General features: G+C 45.6%; 1 protein-coding gene across 1 annotated transcript; it reads left to right on the top strand.

The window, feature by feature from the left end:
- The first annotated feature begins 6,393 nt into the window (after nt 1-6,393).
- LOC106499044 (solute carrier family 2, facilitated glucose transporter member 5) lies at nt 6,394-17,011 on the top strand. The gene is made up of 12 exons (XM_013960415.1): nt 6,394-6,450; nt 8,015-8,113; nt 8,580-8,740; nt 9,274-9,398; nt 12,305-12,457; nt 12,544-12,669; nt 12,983-13,170; nt 13,551-13,661; nt 14,188-14,289; nt 14,690-14,765; nt 15,914-16,041; nt 16,693-17,011. The coding sequence occupies exons 1-12, from the start codon at nt 6,394-6,396 to the stop codon at nt 16,921-16,923; spliced, it is 1,557 nt and encodes a 518-aa protein (XP_013815869.1). The 3' UTR covers nt 16,924-17,011.
- Nucleotides 17,012-17,812: the final 801 nt, after the last annotated feature.

Here is a 17,812-nt window from a genome sequence, read left to right as displayed (position 1 = left end):
GTCATCCCTGAACAGGCCCTTGTCCTTTGGAGCTCCGATGCTCAGTGTGCTCCTACCTGTGGACTAGGAGTTGGTGTCAGAAGGAAGAGCTGTGTGTGCTGTTTTTCAGCAGCTCTCTTGGGCTCTTTGAAGTTCAGAGACAAACATTTTGAGTACATCAAGAGGGAAAGAGTTGGCTGTGTGGGGAGAGTGACAGCTGCCTATTATAGACTATGATAGTGGAGCCTGGGAAGGGGAAGAAAGAAAAGCTAGGGCTGCAAAGAAGGGGGAGCTCCTTAAGTAACGAGAGCTGAAAGGAAACCAGACAAGAAAGATGAGGGAGGACTTGGAGTGGTTGGAAGGGGAGGACAAAAAGTTCCTGCAAGAATTTCAAGACTGAATGGGCAAACAATTATGAGCTGCAGTGAAAACCCCAAATGGAGCAGAGGGGGCTGTGTGGAGGAGACCTGAGTGGGAGGCGGGGACAGACTGGAAAGGGTGAGAAAGAGTGAGCTCTGGACTGAGGGAGCGAATGGCTGGAATGTGTTTACCCACACCTCTTCCCCAAAGCAGGCATTAGAATTTGGTTAAGTTCACCCCTCGCTTGTATGTGCATCTGCTGGTACTGATCTGGTCATTGCAAAATCCCGTTCTCCCCCTTTTTTTTTCCTCCCTCCCCTCTGGTCTCTGATTCTAGGAGAGAACCAGAGTTCTGTAGCACAGGAGGATTTGGGCAATATCTGTTTTTGTGGAATGTGGAAGTCATGGCTTTAACAAAGCATCTATTTAGAAGAAGAGGATGAATTGTCTTGTGGCTAAAGCAGAGGAGCGTCTTCTTGGAAAACTAATTTTTGGTCTTGCCACTACCATCTTTTCCCCTCAGCAGGAAGAACAGTTTCAGGTGATAAAACCAGAGCTGCCAAGCTTGATGTTTAGAAGAGTTATGGTTGCATAACACCAGTTACTCCTGCTGCTCATAAGAGGCACGAACATCTATTGCGTTGTGCTGAATTCCACGTGTCTTAAGTCCATGCAACCCCCTAGGGAACTGCAGAAATTGATGCAGAGTGGCGTGAGCTGGCTAAAAGCAGGTCTTGGCTGGCACAGCCAGTTTTTCTATCCCGAATAGAAAAATGAGCCTACCAAGGTCCAAAAGAACAGCGTGGGTATTTTGGACAGTCAGATGCTTCTGCTGAACAAAGTACAGAGAGCTTTAATATCCGAGCATTCCCACACTCTTACTGAAATATCTGCTGGATCACACAAGCATGCCAATGGAGAAAAGACCAGATAGCTCCCAGACCAACTTATCTGAGCGTGATATGGTAAGCTTACTGATCTCAATCTGCTCCTCTGTTTTTATTTTGGGGATATGTGTGGGTAGCTGAGGCTTTTCTGAGATTGTCTTTGAGGATAGCTATGGAAAAGGAAGAAGTCTTTCTGGATTTTACCCAGCATTTGCTTTGTGTGGCAAAACAGGGCCTCACTTACCCCTTAGTTCGAGAGCCTCTTGCGTGCTACTATTTACCTGCAAAGTGTGCTTGCTTTATCCACGGCACATTGTCCTATTGCTGGGGTCGAGACTGACATGTCTGCCTCTTGCTTAGTTGGCTGAAAACCATTTATGCAGCTAATAAGGCAGTATCCGTATATGACTTGTTTGCAGGCAAATTACTTATTACCTAAACTATGATCTCACCTTGAGGCTTCAACTGTAGCTCAAGATACTGGATGAGCCTTCAATAAACACACAATTCCTTCCCAAATTGCAGGGGTAAAGGATAGCACAAGAAGAAATTTTATTTAGCTTTTTGTTAAGATGAAAGGGCTCCTAATGGTAGTGTGTTTTGAACATGTGCTGTATGGATCTCTTCTACTAACAATGTCCTTACTGCAGGCGTTGTCATCAACGTGCTGCAGAGTGGCTGACTGCCAGCTCCTTAATCTAACCACCCTTTTTCCGTTGCTTATTACTGATGTTCTCAATTGCATCTTCTTCCAGCAAATTTACTCTCCTGGAAACTCTAAGCCTAGTCTCTGAATTATTTTTCCTTCCTTTTGCCAAGGAAATCAAAATTTCTTGGAATCCAGCTTTGTGAGCACGGGCAGTTGGGCTAGGTGCAAATAGTTCCCTGCATACATGCATGGGAACTCTTTCTACGTGGTGGACAAGTGCAGAGGAGAGAAGATGCATCACTGAGTAAATGTCTTCAGGCAAATGCACCCTGTTGGGGAGAAGAGCAGATGTAAGGAGCTTTCATACTTCAATATGTACAGTAGCTGAAATGAGAAATGTGCCTGTAAAATGCCTCTTCTGGCAAACATCTCTGCTGGCACTGTGCTGGAGGGGAGAGCTAAGCAAAGTACAAAATGAATTCAACTCCTAAATATGAATTTGGAAGCTACAAAGATGGTGTTGGTGTTGTTTGGTATGTGCTATGTGATGACATCCAACTGCTCTAAGGAAGAGGGGCCCCTTCTTGAGCCAGATATTGCATGAACCCAGGAAGGAAGAGTCCCCAGCACAGACTTTTCAAAATATGAACAAGACTTAAATCCACAGGAAAAAGCAAGCCTTTGCTGTTGTTCCAGAGGTATTTCTCACTGCCTGTAGTATGCATGCAGTACTGAACTGCCTGTGTGGGCATGGCTGTGACACGTGTCCCTTTAGGTTCTTGGCTGTCTTTACTAGTTATTGGCGCCTATCCTCTCAGCCCAAGTGCAACAGGAGCTGACCTGCTGGAGCAGGCAACAATAATACCCCTGCAATTGCTGTGAAAGTCCAAGGAGAAGCTTCCCTTCACTGATCTCTCTGAGATCACCCAGGTGTCAATTACTGCCTTATGGAGATTGTTACCAGATTCTTGCTGTGACTGGCAAATATTCAGTGTTCTGCCGTTGTAAGCAAATATTTGCTCTCTGATGAAGGACTTCCGATGGCAAATAACCATGTCCTGTTTGTTTTCCTTATGTGTCAAGATTCTTTCTTCAAGCTCAGGGAAGGAGTTTAAAAACCCCTTCACTATGACAGAATGCTCCTTTCGTACAGTTGTTGAGCATCAGAGTGGATGTCCTTCTGCCAAGAGCTCCCAGAAGAGTGACGCTGCATCTTTAAAGGGCAGGAATTTATTTTGTGAAACAAGTTTGTCCTTCATGGTGCTTTCCCAGCCATGGGGCAGAATGGCTTACTTGAGAAGCACTTTGCCTCTTCTGGCCAGAGACCTTTGGGAGCAAGAACTAAACTAGGTGCTGAGTGGGCCAAACCCTGTACCGTCGATCTTGGGGTGCTTTGAACAATGTTTGAAGGCAGCATGGGAAGAACTGAATTAGCTCCGAGTGTCTCTGCTACAGTGGCAGGTAGCTGCATTCCCTCAATGGATGGGAATGCTGAAGAGGGTTGAAAAACATGAGAGCTGTTGGTGAAGTGAGTTGTTCTTGTTTGCATCTCTGTTCCATTAAGACCAAGTGATAGGTGGGACTATGAAGCAGAAGTAATTTCTGGAAGACACAGGAGTGTTCTTGATGTGATCCACTGAGAATAGTTTCCTCAAGAAAACTACTGACTTCTGTAAGTGGGTTATGTGACTCCTGCTGTAAGGCTGTGACTTGTCAAGATGTCCTAGCAAATGCTGTCTGTGAGGACCCTGATTTATAACAAACTCGGTAAAAGATAAATGACAATAAGCCTAGTGCCTAAACTTGAGTAGCTTGAAGGCGACAGATTTCTGTTCCCCTTCCTATTTTTAGAGCAGGATCTCTTGCTGAACTTACTTTGTTACAGGGCTTTCCAAGCTTTACTTACAGTATGAACTGCATGTATGAGCTGGCACCTAGTTAGTCCTTCCTCTCCTGTTACTGGTTACATAGACCACCTCCTACCACCAACATAACATTCGTAGAAACAGCTATAGCAAGTAACTGTGCAAGTAACCCTGTAAAAACAAGTGAGTCAGGCCAGCATCATCTGATCAGCTGGTTCTCTTTTAGCCACCAGCAGCTTTTGCTCTGATTTATCTCTTCTTTTAAAACAAGCTCTTTTGGCAGAGGAAAAAAAAGTGTTTCACTACCTCTGGTTTCTCTTGCCCTGGTGAATATATGAAAGAATACATCTAAATAGCAGCCAGCACTATTTCTGGTCCTATTAAGTGGTAATGAGTTGCTCCTTCATTTTGTAATGATTACATGGGATTTCACCTGAAATCGGTCAAGTTTTGTGTAAAAGGGAACATTCCGGATGGCCATGCTTAACCGTGGGTTGTTACTTATCCCTTGCTGCGCAGGACACTGCCCTGAATGCCTTGCTGGGTATGGAGTTCCTAAAAGACAAAAGGTTTGGGCTTGAGGAAGGATGGTGCATCTGCATGGTGTCCCTAGTTAGGTGTAACTGCGGGAACGGGGTCTCTGTGCGAGAGCTCTTCGGGATCTTTCAGTGGATGTGCTGCTCACAGTGGCCTCCTTCGTGTTACAGTAATACAGGTGATAACTCTGCATGCTGTCCTTTCTCACCTGCTTTGGTCACAAGCACAGGTTTTAATGTGGGATTCATCAGTGTTTTGTCTTGTTCTCTGTTTAATGAACTGAAGCAATAACAACTCTGGCTAAGCCTAATGGTACTAGCCATAGTACTTTATTATCCTCACCATGGATTAGTTACCAGAATGTTTGTTAACACTGTCAAAAATTGCAAGATTACCAATGATCTATTTTTGGTTTTGACTGGAATTCCTCCAGCAGAGGTAGCTGTGTGAGCTGAAGTTTCTGCTTACACAGAATGAAAGCCTGGAGCATTTTTGCTTTACGAATCCATTTCTGCTCTTCCCTCAGGTTTCTGTACTAATCTATTGTTAAAGGTGTCTTTTTCCTTCTTTCCTTCGTGGCTTGTTTTCCATGTGACTTTTTTTCATCTTTTTATGTTATGCTATTTGTATTTTGGTTTATAGATTGGACTGCCCTTACTGAATTTCAACTATCAGTGTTAAAGGCTGATCAACACTAAAAGTGTTAGATGGTTATGTTTGTGAAAGCACTTAGTTCTTGGATGTTTAGCTTTTACTGCATTACTTTCCTTGAGGTCATGACTTGGATTAATTGGATAGAGTTCTGGAGTAAATAATAACAAGGGGATCTTAAAACAGGATCCCCTGGGGAAAAACACATAGAAAAAGCAAAAGCTAGCATCAGCTCAAATATCCTGCTATTCTATTTTGCATGGTTTTTGACCTGCAAAATATCTTTCCAGAGAAATCATTAATACGTTCAATAAGGTGTTCAAGGGAAGGGGGTGGAGAAGCTAAATATAAGTCCTGTACTTAATGCTTTCACTTGGAGGAAGGGAGGGTGCAACCAGTCAGGGAACACGTGCAAAATGCATGAACAACTCCTGGGGCTCAAGAAACACCTTTTTTTATGCTGGATGTTAAGGACAGCCAGACCAATAATAACATGGTTTGGTTTCAGTTACTCCAGCTCTTGAAAGTATCTCTGAACTTTGCATTTCTTTGATAAACTCTAGGAACCCTAGTTAACTATTATCCAAGTCCTGCTCCGTTCAAAGTAGTCCTGCTGTGTAGAAGGAGATTAATGCTCAGCCCCTTCATGCATGTGGTGCACCTTGCATGTAAAGGAAAAAGAATTTATGTGCTTAGGAGTAAAAACAATGTTTTCTGTGTACTAGCAAATTGTGAGCCTGAAGGGATGAACCTGTTCTCTGCAATCTGCAGAAATGCCCTGAGCAAGTTGATCTGTGCTGGGTAGGACAGTGAGCAGCATTCCAGATCGGGGGCAAAGATGCAGTTTGTGGTTGCAAGAGGGTTAATGCAATCTCGTTTTATCACTATGGCCCATGGCAAAAAACCTCTCTGTTGCCAGGCCGGGCCGTGCTCTCTCTGCAGAATGCCCTGTTCTCCCTGGAGTTCAGTGGACGGCAGACTTGAGTGGTTGCCAGGCTGCCTCTCCGGCTGCAGACGTCCACGGCTGCATAACAGCTGCAGCATGAAGGAGCAGGCACTCTACTGCTATAGGCTCGTCCTAACTGTGCATACAAAAATGGGAGAAAACAGCTTGTTCAGCAGCTTCTGGGATAAGTTTGCCCCTTCTTCTTGGACAGATGAGGCTGTTGCCCTGTAGTTAAGCAACACCTCTGTTCTGAATCTGGACCTGGCAAAAGAACATCTGACGGAGCAGGGGCAGACTTGGACAAGGAAAAGAAAGAGAAGACACAAGGGAGACACACTGAACTGGAGAATGATCAGGCGACAGACAACTTAACTTTGGCTGATAGAGCTTGTCGCTGATTGGATGCTTCCTCAGAAGTCACAGGGAGGATTTTCTGTCTATGTAGGGTGTTTCCGTTCCCTGCATAATCTGTTTTGACTATAAAAGCCTGTACTCAGCATCTGTGATTCAAACAGCAAAATGAAGTTGAAAAGGAATAAAGAGGAGAGCTCTGGCTCCAGTGAAGGTCCAAAGGGGGTAAGTATGCCAGGTCGTGTTCTTCCAACTTCTGCCTCCTGCAGAGATCCAGAGCAGGCTAATTAACAGGTACTTGAAGGAGAAGATCACATTTCTGAGCTGAAGTATCCACCATGATCTCACAGGGAGAGCAGAGATGCATATGTTCTTGGACCCAATTTATGTTTGTCCAGTAGCATTGCATTGAGTCAAGAGACCTTCATTCTTTCTGTTTGCAGCTGACCTACCGTGCGACTTCTGTGCGACTTTCCCCTTCTAAGTGTGTTTTCTTTCCTACTTTCTCATCAGTTTTAGGCTGCAGGTGCTTCTGTATGGAGACTGCCTTTCACAGCTGCATTTCTGCGGAGGCTTGCACAATGCAGTGCTGTGTATGTCAGAGCTTTTTCTAAAAGCGCTGCACGTGAATAATTAGCGCTAGTGGCTCTTCTGAGCTCTGGGGATTGGGTAAGATTTCTTTAATACCAGTAAGGCAGCCTGCCTTTCATCGCCAATGCAAGGATGTCAACAGTTTAGTACTAGAAAATACAGCTGAGAGTTTCAGCTCCCTCGTGATCCTTGTTCTGAGACTGACTTGCATTTTCATCTCCTGAAGTCCCTTAAACTCTGCAGGTCTCTGCAGGTGAGTTGTTAGAGCTTCTGAAGAGTAAAAGGAATGCAAAGGCTACCTGCAGCTGTTCAGACAAATCTTCAGTTAAAGACGTGATGGATCCTCTGTGGGACATAAGACCTGGGAGACATTAAGGCTAATGATGGTGGCAGAAAACAGTATGCTTCTGAATGAAAAATGACTTTATTGCTATAGCGGCAATGTGATACATTAGTGTGCCATAAAAAGCAGCTCACTCAACAAAGCAGGGCTAACTCCTGCCTGAGAATTGAATAGCAACTGAATTGTTGCAGAAAGCTAGGGGCTTGTGACCGAGGACTGTACCTGCAAACGTGGTTGGTGTCTGATCCTGTGCCAGATGGCAATTTCACCCTTCTGTTTAACTGCAAAGTGCTGCTCTTAAACTCCACAACCAAGCGCTCTCTGCACTACATGGATAGATTCTAATTTGCTTTGGTGGCAACTGGATTAGGCCTATAAACAACTTGATCCTGAAATATAGGAGGCAGAGCGATCCAACTTGTGAAAGTAGAAGTGAGCAGGAAAGGGATTTTGCCACTTCATGCAAAATCTCTCCTTTTAAGAGCCTTTCTATGCTAGCATCCTGTTTTATTTCGCTAACCAATTTACACTTCGGAAATGGAAAAATTACATAAAATTTTTTCCCTGCAGGGTGGTACTTTAAACACGATAACCTAAAAAGGATTTGTCATCCAAATGATCAGGCAATACCAGGAAAGAGCAGAATGAATTACTGTAATGACTATGTGCAAATCGAGCAGAACAAAGAGTTATGAAAACAACCCATTGGGTATTTTTATACAGTTACATGTAGCCAAAAATACAGAAGACAAGTCTTGATCTTTCTTTCTTTATTTTTATTGAATGCCATTTATGCCTAAAAGCCAAATTTGCTTCTAAGTTGCTTTTTGTTTTATTTTTCTTTTCCCCTGGCAGAAAATGTCACTTTTGCTTGCAATGGTAACGCTGATATCTGCCTTTGGATCATCTTTCCAGTATGGCTACAACGTATCTGTGATCAATTCTCCAGCCCCGGTAGGTTGGACTGTGCAGCGGACCATGACCTCGGAGCGGGCTCAGACAAAATCAAGGCAGGAGAGTAACAGTAGCTTGAGGATGTGTTTATGGGCAGATGCATAAAGTGTAAGAGGCCTGCACTTCCCTGCACTTTGTATCGCTAGATACATGGTGAGAAGTCATCCTCCAGGAAAGGAAGTAATGCTTGTGTTAAGGCACAAACACTACTGTTTGCCCCTTGTGACCAGCGGAGATGGGGCATGAGGAGCATCTTCCCTTCTGGAAACCAGGCAAATCCAATAAGGCCAGATAACTTGTAAACAACTGTTATCCAGCCCAGACTACTCCGTCCGTTTCTTGCATTGATTTTCCTTCTGTTTTCATTAAGATATTTCTTTAAAGCTTTATGGCATTTGTTGTTAATTAGCTTTTATAACATGAAAACTGGTGCCTACTGCTGAGCATGCTCTGTATCTCATTGCAGTACATGCAAGCCTTCTACAACCAAACCTACCTGGACAGGAATGGGGAGCCTATGGACAGCAACTTCCAGACGCTGCTCTGGTCTCTCACCGTCTCTATGTACCCGCTGGGAGGCTTCTTTGGGTCGCTCCTGGTGGCGCCTCTGGTTAACAAGTGTGGCCGGTAAGTGACAGAGGTGTTGAACATGTTCCACCCACAGTTTTTGGGGTTCAGATAGGGATTGTCCCGCAGGTCACTCCAGCTTGCCAAGCCTGGCAGGAGCACGACTGTGTCATACCCACCTTGCTTGTAATGCCCGTCTACTTTACAGACAGACGGTTAGTGCCAGACTCAGGAATGCGTGTTGTCTCCTGCATGCAGAAGAACCGGTCTGGTTTCAGCACAATCAAGGCCAGGCTGTATGCTGGACACCGAGCGCCAGGTGGACAGCAACAGCGGGCAGGAACGACGAAAGTCCTGGGCTGGGATCTGAGCTCAGGGCCTGCCTCTGCTGCTCAGGTTCCCTGAGTAATTTCAGTACTTTCTCAAAGCCCTAGTTCCCTACGAGGTAAATGGGATAATCACCATTTTCTCCATCTCATTTTTTTGTAATGAGATTCCTTTGAGTTTTTGATAGCATAACACAGAAGGGGTCTATCTGCTATTGGGACCTTAAAAAATAAAAACTGAACCTATCTCTCTTTATTGCTTTGTAGAAAGGGTACCTTGCTGATCAATAACCTCTTCTCCATTGTTGCTGCAATCCTTATGGGAACCTCAGAGGTAGCAAAAACCTTTGAAGTAATCATTCTTTCACGTGTTATCATGGGAATATATGCTGGTAAGTGAGATGTTGAATGGTAAGAGGAGAGCAATAGGCAGGATATTCTTGGCTGTATAAAAGGTTTTTTTCCACAGCGGGTGGTTATACAAGCAGCATATTTTAGCCGCACATCTGCATAACAGTTCGATACTTGCTTGAATAACAATTGTCCTCTGCATGTCGCAGAAGTATCGGAGATCTCTGGTAAACAACGTCAGTGAGGCTGGAAATGCAGGTGTAGGGTGGAGACGTATTTGTGGATACAGCTATCCTACGCGCTAAATACCTCCTAGGCACTGGAGCTTCATCAGTCAGGAAACCTGCTGATGGTAGTCTGTTTTCCCAGGCATCGTGAACTGAACCAACTGTTCCTCCTGCAGGAGAAAAGAGATGTTAAAAGCGCGAGTGCAGGGTTCAGGGCCGTTGGATTTACTGCCGGACTAGTGAAAGCTGGGGAGAAGGGTGTGTTTGAGTCCTTTGGCAATGGCTGTATTAGGGCTGTTGTAACGTGGAAGGAACAGCAGCGCAAAATGGACTGTGGCCACATGCGGTACTGTATTTATTGAGTGTCTGCAGAGCTAGGTAGATAACGAGTGCAAGGTTCAGGGCCCCTGGATTTACTGCAGAGCTAGTGAAAGCTGGGGAGAACAGTGTGTTTGAGCCATCTGGCAAAGGCTGTACTAGAGCTGTTGTAACGTGGAAGGAACAGCAGCACAAAATGGACTGCGGCCACGTGCAGTACTGTATTTATTGAGTGTCTGCAGAGCTAGGTAGATAAAGATCCTAACAGTGTTTAGGCTCAATTCATTGGCTTTGGGCTAGCAAGACTGACATGCTCCATGGCTTATTAGCAAGCTGGGATGTCCTGTAAAGATAAAATGGGAAAACGGGAAACTGACACAGGAAAACGCCTTTGTAATATGCAGCAATTGAAATTAGTGATATAAGGCAGGAAATGTATCTAGTCCCGTGGTTTTGTCTGGGATCTTGACTCGCGCAAGCTTGGCAACTGCTCTTAGCACTGGCTCTCTGAGTAAATACTCATAACTCTGTTGCGTGTGATCCTTTTCAGTTATTTGTAAGGCTGAGGGAAGAATCTGGGCTGGCTGTCCTGACTTGCACTCAATAGCTTGAGCCGGCTTGTGCTGCGGGCATCGTATCTGGGAAGGAAAGCTACTGAACCAAATGCCCAGCCTGCCCGTTTTAGGCTCGGCTAGAGTGCAAGTTCTGCTTTTTCCTGGCGCCAGGGCAGCTCTGGCGGTGGTGGCAGTGTTGAGAGCCTTGTTGTATACAGGGCTGCTCTGCTACAGGGATTGATCAGCATCGGCCTTAACAGTCAGAAAGCTGCTATTATCCAAGCGTGGTAGCCCTGTCGTCACTGCTAGCATACGCTTATCGGGGCAATTAGAAGGCTGGTCATAACGCCAACTTAAAACGCTACACCTCATGAGATTGGTTTTATAATGTTTTCTAATTCTTTTAATATTTTTTTTCCCTGCCTTTTGGCCTTCAGATAATAGCTGTCTCTCCTTTATAACCCCAAGCTCCTGAAGGCTAGGAACTTCATTAGAAATCTAAACCGAGTATCACGTGATTATATGACTACGGGAGTTTGTGTTTTGTTTGCCAAGGTTTCCAACGTGAGCATGGAAGCTGGCAGTTCTCTAGGGTTAATGCAGATAACAATGCGCTGTTCCTCAAAATAACCGGTGTCCTCAGTGTGCTATTAGAGTAGAAATACCTATTCTAGGCATGCTACCTGTAAGACAAACATCAAACCAGGAATACTCTCTATAAAATATTATAGAGCTATTAATGGAGTAGTGAATTTCTTAAAGCAAAGGAGAAGTCCCATCCCTCCACCCTTGCATCAGCTTGTTTGGGTACTGATTTCTTCTTGTTTTGGAGGAAGTAGAAATTCCTCCCTAACCCTTTGACTGTTTCCAGACCTGAAGCAGCACACAATTTTGTTCTGCATGGCTTGTGTTGAAGTACTTGGCACCCCCTGCAGGGAGGAGGACACTTGCAGGAAGATGATGATGGCTGTGAGAGGCCTCAGATCATCTGCCAGCTCTGTAGGGAAGATAGATTACTGTCAGCCTGCTTGGACTCCTAAAAATATGCTTTGCTGCTGAGCAGCTAATGGGCCAGTATCCTCAAAACACCAGAAGATGGGACCCAAATGGAGTGGTCTAAACACAGTCACTCAAGTTCAAACCCATCAGCTTTTTATTGAAAGCTGCATGTAATCCTCAGGAGACTACTTACCTGAGTGGTGAAAACTGGAACGTGGACTGATCATAAGCAATCTTCTGGACTTAAAGCATGAGCAGGTCGCATTCCCAAGGCCCACCATGCGTGTGTGATTAGTTTCCAGCTGTATTTCAGTTGAAATGGATGGAGGAATCCAGGCCCCTTGACTTGGATTCAAGCATAGGAACACCTCTGCAACTTGAGGCAGAAGTCACCTCTGTGACTAACTTTAAGGATATCTGTGAATATAATACCTTGGAGAAGCCTTGGAGAAGGACAGCATCACTTATCTACAGACTACTTGGCTCTAAGAGGGGTAGTAGCACAAACTTCTTTCTTATGGCTCCCAGAGAAAGCCAGATTCCTTGGCCTTTCTGAGGGCACCACCTGCAGTGATGAATTTCTTACCTTTCTACCTACTGGCTGAATTAATGCCACATATTTTTTGTCCCAAATTCCATAAAACATGAGCTTCTTTACTGGCCAGAGCAGTCATTAGACAGCATTAAGTCTTCAGCCAGAGCAGAAAAATTTCAGTATGAGGCTCCCACGTGTCCTTTGGTCCAGCAGGATTCACTTTGGTCTCACATGGAAAAAAAGCATCTTACTGAGGATGGTGAGTATGCTGACATCAGGTAGCTGCATGACTAATATCTTTCTCTATCTTCTAGGCCTGGCCTCCAATGTGGTTCCCATGTTCCTGGGAGAATTGTCCCCCAAAAATCTGAGAGGTGCTATTGGGGTAGTACCCCAGCTCTTTATCACTGTTGGAATCCTTGTGGCTCAGATCCTTGGTCTCAACAGCATACTTGGGAATGCCGAAGGTAAAGCCCTGGCTCAGGGGAAGTTTTCTGCTGGGTCCTTTGGGGAAAGACTTCTCCCAGTCATCATCTTGCCTCATTTGTTGCAGGCTGGCCAGTGCTGCTGGGTCTCACTGGGATCCCATCACTAATTCAGCTCCTTATATTGCCCTTTTTCCCTGAGAGTCCCAGATACCTGCTGATACAAAAGGGCAATGAAGAGCAAGCACGGCAAGGTACAGCAGCATCCTTTGGTGGTAGGGGAGGTGAAATGGGATAGATCTGACTGTGGGACATAACTGACATGAAGCAAGAGTGTGTGTGAAATTCTTCGCTGGCATGTTGCTGGCAGGCAGGAGTCCTGGCACATTGCTCCTTTCTTGGCTTACATGAATCCCCAACTTCCCATCCAAGGAGCACTGCTGCCCATGACTTGCATATTCTTCTGTCTTGCTTTAAAGCAGCAGAGCTCGCTGTAGACCTGCTGCTCTCTGGGGTCTCCTAGTTTGACCTCTGGGACTCATGTCTTGCCTTGCTTCTCCCAACCAGCCCTGCAGAAGTTGAGAGGCTGGGATGATGTAGATGACGAGATAGAAGAAATGCGCCAGGAAGACCGGTCAGAAAAGGAAGAAGGGCATTTTTCTGTGCTCAACCTGTGCACCTTCAGAGGCTTGCGATGGCAGCTCATCTCCATCATTGTCATGATGATGGGCCAGCAGCTCTCTGGGGTTAATGCGGTGAGTGGGAGCGGGTTAACGCATGTGGGAAAGGCCAGTGGGGTGACTAATAAAGTGATGAGATTTCAGTGGGTGGGGTGGGGCAGTGCTGACTCGGGACCTAGGGGACACAAGCACAACCTACACCTGATTCTGCATCAGACGTACTAGGTCCAGAGTCAAGCTGTCCTGTTAAGTATGGTTTGGGCATTTTGCAGTAAGGTGTGTGTGTGTTTGGATCCAAACACCACAGGCCCCCCCCCCCCCCCCCCCCGAACGGGAAATATTCAGTTCTCTGGTTGCTATGCACCGGTTCCATGATGTAAAAGCAGCCAGACATGCTATTCCCATAGTCTGCCTTTGGCTGAGTATAAACACAGCTGTTTTTGGTTTTGCTGCAGGTCTTCTACTACGCGGACAGAATCTTCTTGTCAGCAGGCGTGGACAAAAATAATGTTCAATACGTCACTGTCTCAATAGGTGCTATCAACGTTGTCATGACTTTCCTTGCTGTAAGTTTCTGCGGCCGCTCATGGAGTTTTAACTCATCCGGTTTCCCCTGTTGCTCCCTATGTTTACAATAGGTTGTATTACTCAGGCTCACTGTGAGCTGCTTTGCACAATATATGTGCTGCAGTGACCCTTGCTGGCAGGCAGCTATGCTGACTGAAGTGGTTAATCTGATGGTGCTGGGTTCCAACAGGCTTCAGAAGTTTTGATTTTCTGGTTTCCAGCTTGATATGATAGGGAAGGAGTCTCTCGCTGCCCAGTGTTACCATGCAGGGTTTCCATGCAGTTCTCACTTGGACTGGGTATTGAAGAAGGGACTGCTTATTCTCTCTGCTACTGATAAACCCAGTTCCTTACAGTTCCTGGGTGATTTGCTGCCCACAGTCCGTTGGTGAAGGCCTTTCACACTGGGGAAATTTTACTGAATTTCTTGGAAAACAAAGACTACCTTGATAAGTAGAGTTTGCTGCAGCACAAAATGCTGCGTCTCCAGGTCTCTGGTCTCTCACCCTCTTCTGTCTCTTCCAGGTTTTCATTGTGGAGTCATTGGGGAGGAGAATCCTTCTCCTTGCTGGCTTTGGATTGTGCTGTGTCTCCTGTGCAGTGTTAACGTTGGCCCTCAATCTCCAGGTGTGTAGCTGGGTGGCCCAGGTGATGTTGTCCTTGCATTTCTGGACCTTCCAGGGATAAGGCCATTGGTATATTTTGAAAGTTGCTTCTACAGTCTGGGAGGGGGGCCTCTGCACTTGTGTATCTAACCAAAGCAAATCCAGGAAGGGCTGTGATCCTGGTTGTCTGGTTACTCCCCCCCACCCCATCATGTTCATAATACCTGTTGCATCCATTTATTGGAAGCAAAGATTATACCCAAGCTATGATCTTAGTGGCTGAGTGTGTCTATGTCTATATCTGGTGATGGAGAATCACACTGGCTTTAGAACGCCCTCAAATCTTACCACAAATAGCTCCTTGAATGTGTGCTGACCTTCCCATAGGAACCAGCTCTAACCTGTGACTAAATTCTTCACAGACAACTGTCTCGTGGATGTCTTACCTCAGCATAGTGTGTGTCATTATTTACATCATTGGACATGCTATTGGAGCCAGTAAGTACTCATGGTCTAGTCCAGTCTCCTCTGCAAATTGGGGAAAGCCAAGTGTTATGTTGAGCTTCAAATCAATAGTTTGTGGGGCTGGAGACTGAATTTCTTCTCTGTATGCCTATGCACCTTGTTGATTGTCAGCTAGGCTCATGTTCCAGTGATCAGTGGGTTGTGTCCATGAGCAGGGGAGCTAGGGGAGCATCAGGCTTTCAGCAGGAACAGCAAAGGCACGGTTATGCTTTTGCTTGAGATGCAGTAAGGTCTGGAGCAAAACTATGCTCAGACAGTGAGCTGTACCAGCTAGACAGAGATGCTGTGTGCTTACATCTATAGGAAACAAATCAAATTAAAGCAGCTTGAATTATGCGCATGGCACTACAGTTCACTTTGCAGGAGGGAGGGGGTGCAGACAGATGCAGATCTTGGAAAGGGTTTGTCCTGACTCTGCAGCTTCGTAGAGTGGTAGAGCTGTGTGTTACCGTTAGCTTGGAAAGCCCTGCCAGGCCCTTGCTGGATACGACAATGCTGTTTTGATGCTCCCGCAGAGGTTTCGCTGGCAGATGGGATTGCATACAGCCTTGCATTTTCCGTTTATGCAGTCAGGCTGATTCCAGCACCCTGATGAGGGGCTCTGCTGGAGGCAGAATAGCGGCACAGCCAGACCGTGGCCTGGCCCCCCAAAACCTTACAACACTGTCCGTGTCTGTGATCATGCCACAGGAGAGCAGTGCAGTGGCCTAGCCTGGTGGCTTGCGCCAGAGGCGTTTTCCCAACATCTGCGTGTTTCAAATCCACTCTTTTTTTTTTAAGAAGCAGTGACTTGCTTAGTTGCTACTCCTAGGGTATTCTTTGGAGGCACAGTGTGTGTTTGTTTCAGTCTCATGTTAGTTTTGTTATGCTGGAGATCGGTTCATGGCTAAAACACAGCTATAGGAGTGAAGAGTTTGATTGTGGCTCATTATTGTGTGAGGTCAGACAAGTCATTTAGCTGCTATGTTTTTTTCATCTAATCCCTTATTTGATTTATTGGGTGCTTCTACAGGATACCAGTTTAGAAACCATTATCTGCCACTGGAAATGAACAGTGTCAACCAGGGATTCAGAGCAGGGCAATTGCCTTTGGGATTTCCAGATATGTATTTATCTTCCAGGTCCAATTCCCTTTGTGATGATCACTGAGATGTTCCTGCAGTCATCCCGGCCTGCAGCATTCATGGTGGGTGGATCTGTGCACTGGCTGTGCAACTTCACCGTGGGGCTTGTGTTCCTCTATATGGAGGTAAGATGTGGCCAGGAGACAAGGCAGGGCTTCAGCTTAAAATAAGTATCTTCATCCATGTATTCTTACAGAGAGCCTTTTTAATCCTGAAAGCTGTAAGGACCCAAGCCGATTCCCAGTACCTGCATGCGACATTATCCATTAAGGACAAAAAACTGGTGTTAGTTGACATTTCTCTGATACCTGTCTGTTGCACAATACATTAAGCCATTATTTTTCCAGGTATGTGTTTGATCCTGAGTTCAGGAGCATGGAAAAGATTGCAAATTTAGTCTTCCAAGTTGGGGTGGATGTTTGAGGGAACTATTTTTAGCCTTTGGTCTCTAGGTCACCAGTTCAAACCAATCCTCAGTAGCAGTGACCTGTAAATTGCTGCAATTACTGATTTAGCCTCTGCAGAGGGAGCTGGTGAGTTTAGTTGTATTTGTGTAACAGATCCTCACCTACATGTACCTCTTTTACCTGCCCCAATAAATGTCCTCTGTAGTGGTGGTCTCAGAAGACAGAATCTAGAATCACCCCGAACTTCCCATAGTTCAACTTAAAATATGTGCAGATTGCTTTGGCTGCCTTTTTTAGCTATTGTAGGGTTCAGCGTGTCCAAATCATGCAATGTGCACATTTCTGTTCTGTCTCCTTTCATTGCTTTAGGCTGGACTGGGGGCCTACAGCTTCCTCATCTTCTGTGCCATCTGCCTGGCCACTATGATTTACATTTTCATTATTGTCCCCGAGACGAAGAACAAAACCTTCATGGAAATCAACCGACTCATGGCCAAGAGAAACAAGGTGGAGATTCAGGCAGAAAAAGAAGAGCTCAAGGATTTCCAGACTGTTCCAGGGGGGCAGGCAGAGAAGGAAGTCTCCAGCAGTCAACTGTGATCCAGACCAGCTTTTGGCCTGTCCCAGGCATGTTCAGGATCTCTGTTCAGTGAGAGAGCAGCTATGTGGCTTGATCCTGACCTTTAATTCAGACTTTTTGCACACTTCGCACAGCAGGAGCTTCCAAAGAAGCCAGAGCTGTGTCTTGACAGTGTTCTTGTGAATAATTTTCAGGATTGCTCTTTGCTCCACAGTCACAGCAAATTCCACATTCCTGGCATTTTTAAAACGGCGAGGATAGGACAGTGTCCTCAGCCAGCTCAATTCCTGTGACCGAGGAACCTATGTCACAATGTGATGTACACGTCCCTGGGTCCTAACTGACACATCTCAGGTGACAAGCTGGCACCTGGGCTGGGTTTTGGTCAGGCATGTACAAGGAGTGCACTCTATTCCCCTGAGGACCTGCCATTCAGGTATTTGAAGGTCCAGCATGAGTGATGCCAAGCCTTAGCTGCTTGGTATTCTCTGGGATGGAGAGAGAATCAGTTGTGCTGAGAGACGTTTTGTTAGATGGGCTGATAACAGTGTTTATCCTGTCAACTCTTGTCCTCCTTTTGTATGCTTTACAGGACTGTAAAACTGGGAAGGCATATCACCCCTGCCCTGCTCGCCAGACTGTGTCCTTCAAATCAAATTTAGTCCTCAACTATTACTGAAAGGTCCTTCTAGAGATTTTTCCTTGTGGCTAGGAGTCTTCCTCTGGATTCTGGCTGATGCTTATTCACAGTCAGTTTATACTTGTTTGTTCCTGTGCCACCCCAGTCTTGGGAAATGGCTCATTTCCCTCTCTGGTGTTTACATTTCAGCTGACAAAGAGCAACAGTCCCTCTCCTCATCCCCTAATAACCCCCTTATCCTTTCTCTGTATCTGTGACAGCTGGAGCTC

The sequence above is a fragment of the Apteryx mantelli genome, chromosome 26 (assembly GCF_036417845.1).
Source record: "Apteryx mantelli isolate bAptMan1 chromosome 26, bAptMan1.hap1, whole genome shotgun sequence".
Taxonomy (NCBI): Eukaryota; Metazoa; Chordata; class Aves; order Apterygiformes; family Apterygidae; genus Apteryx; species Apteryx mantelli.
The sequence above is the reverse complement of the archived record's forward strand: the minus strand, read 5'-3'. Positions and strand labels throughout refer to the sequence as shown.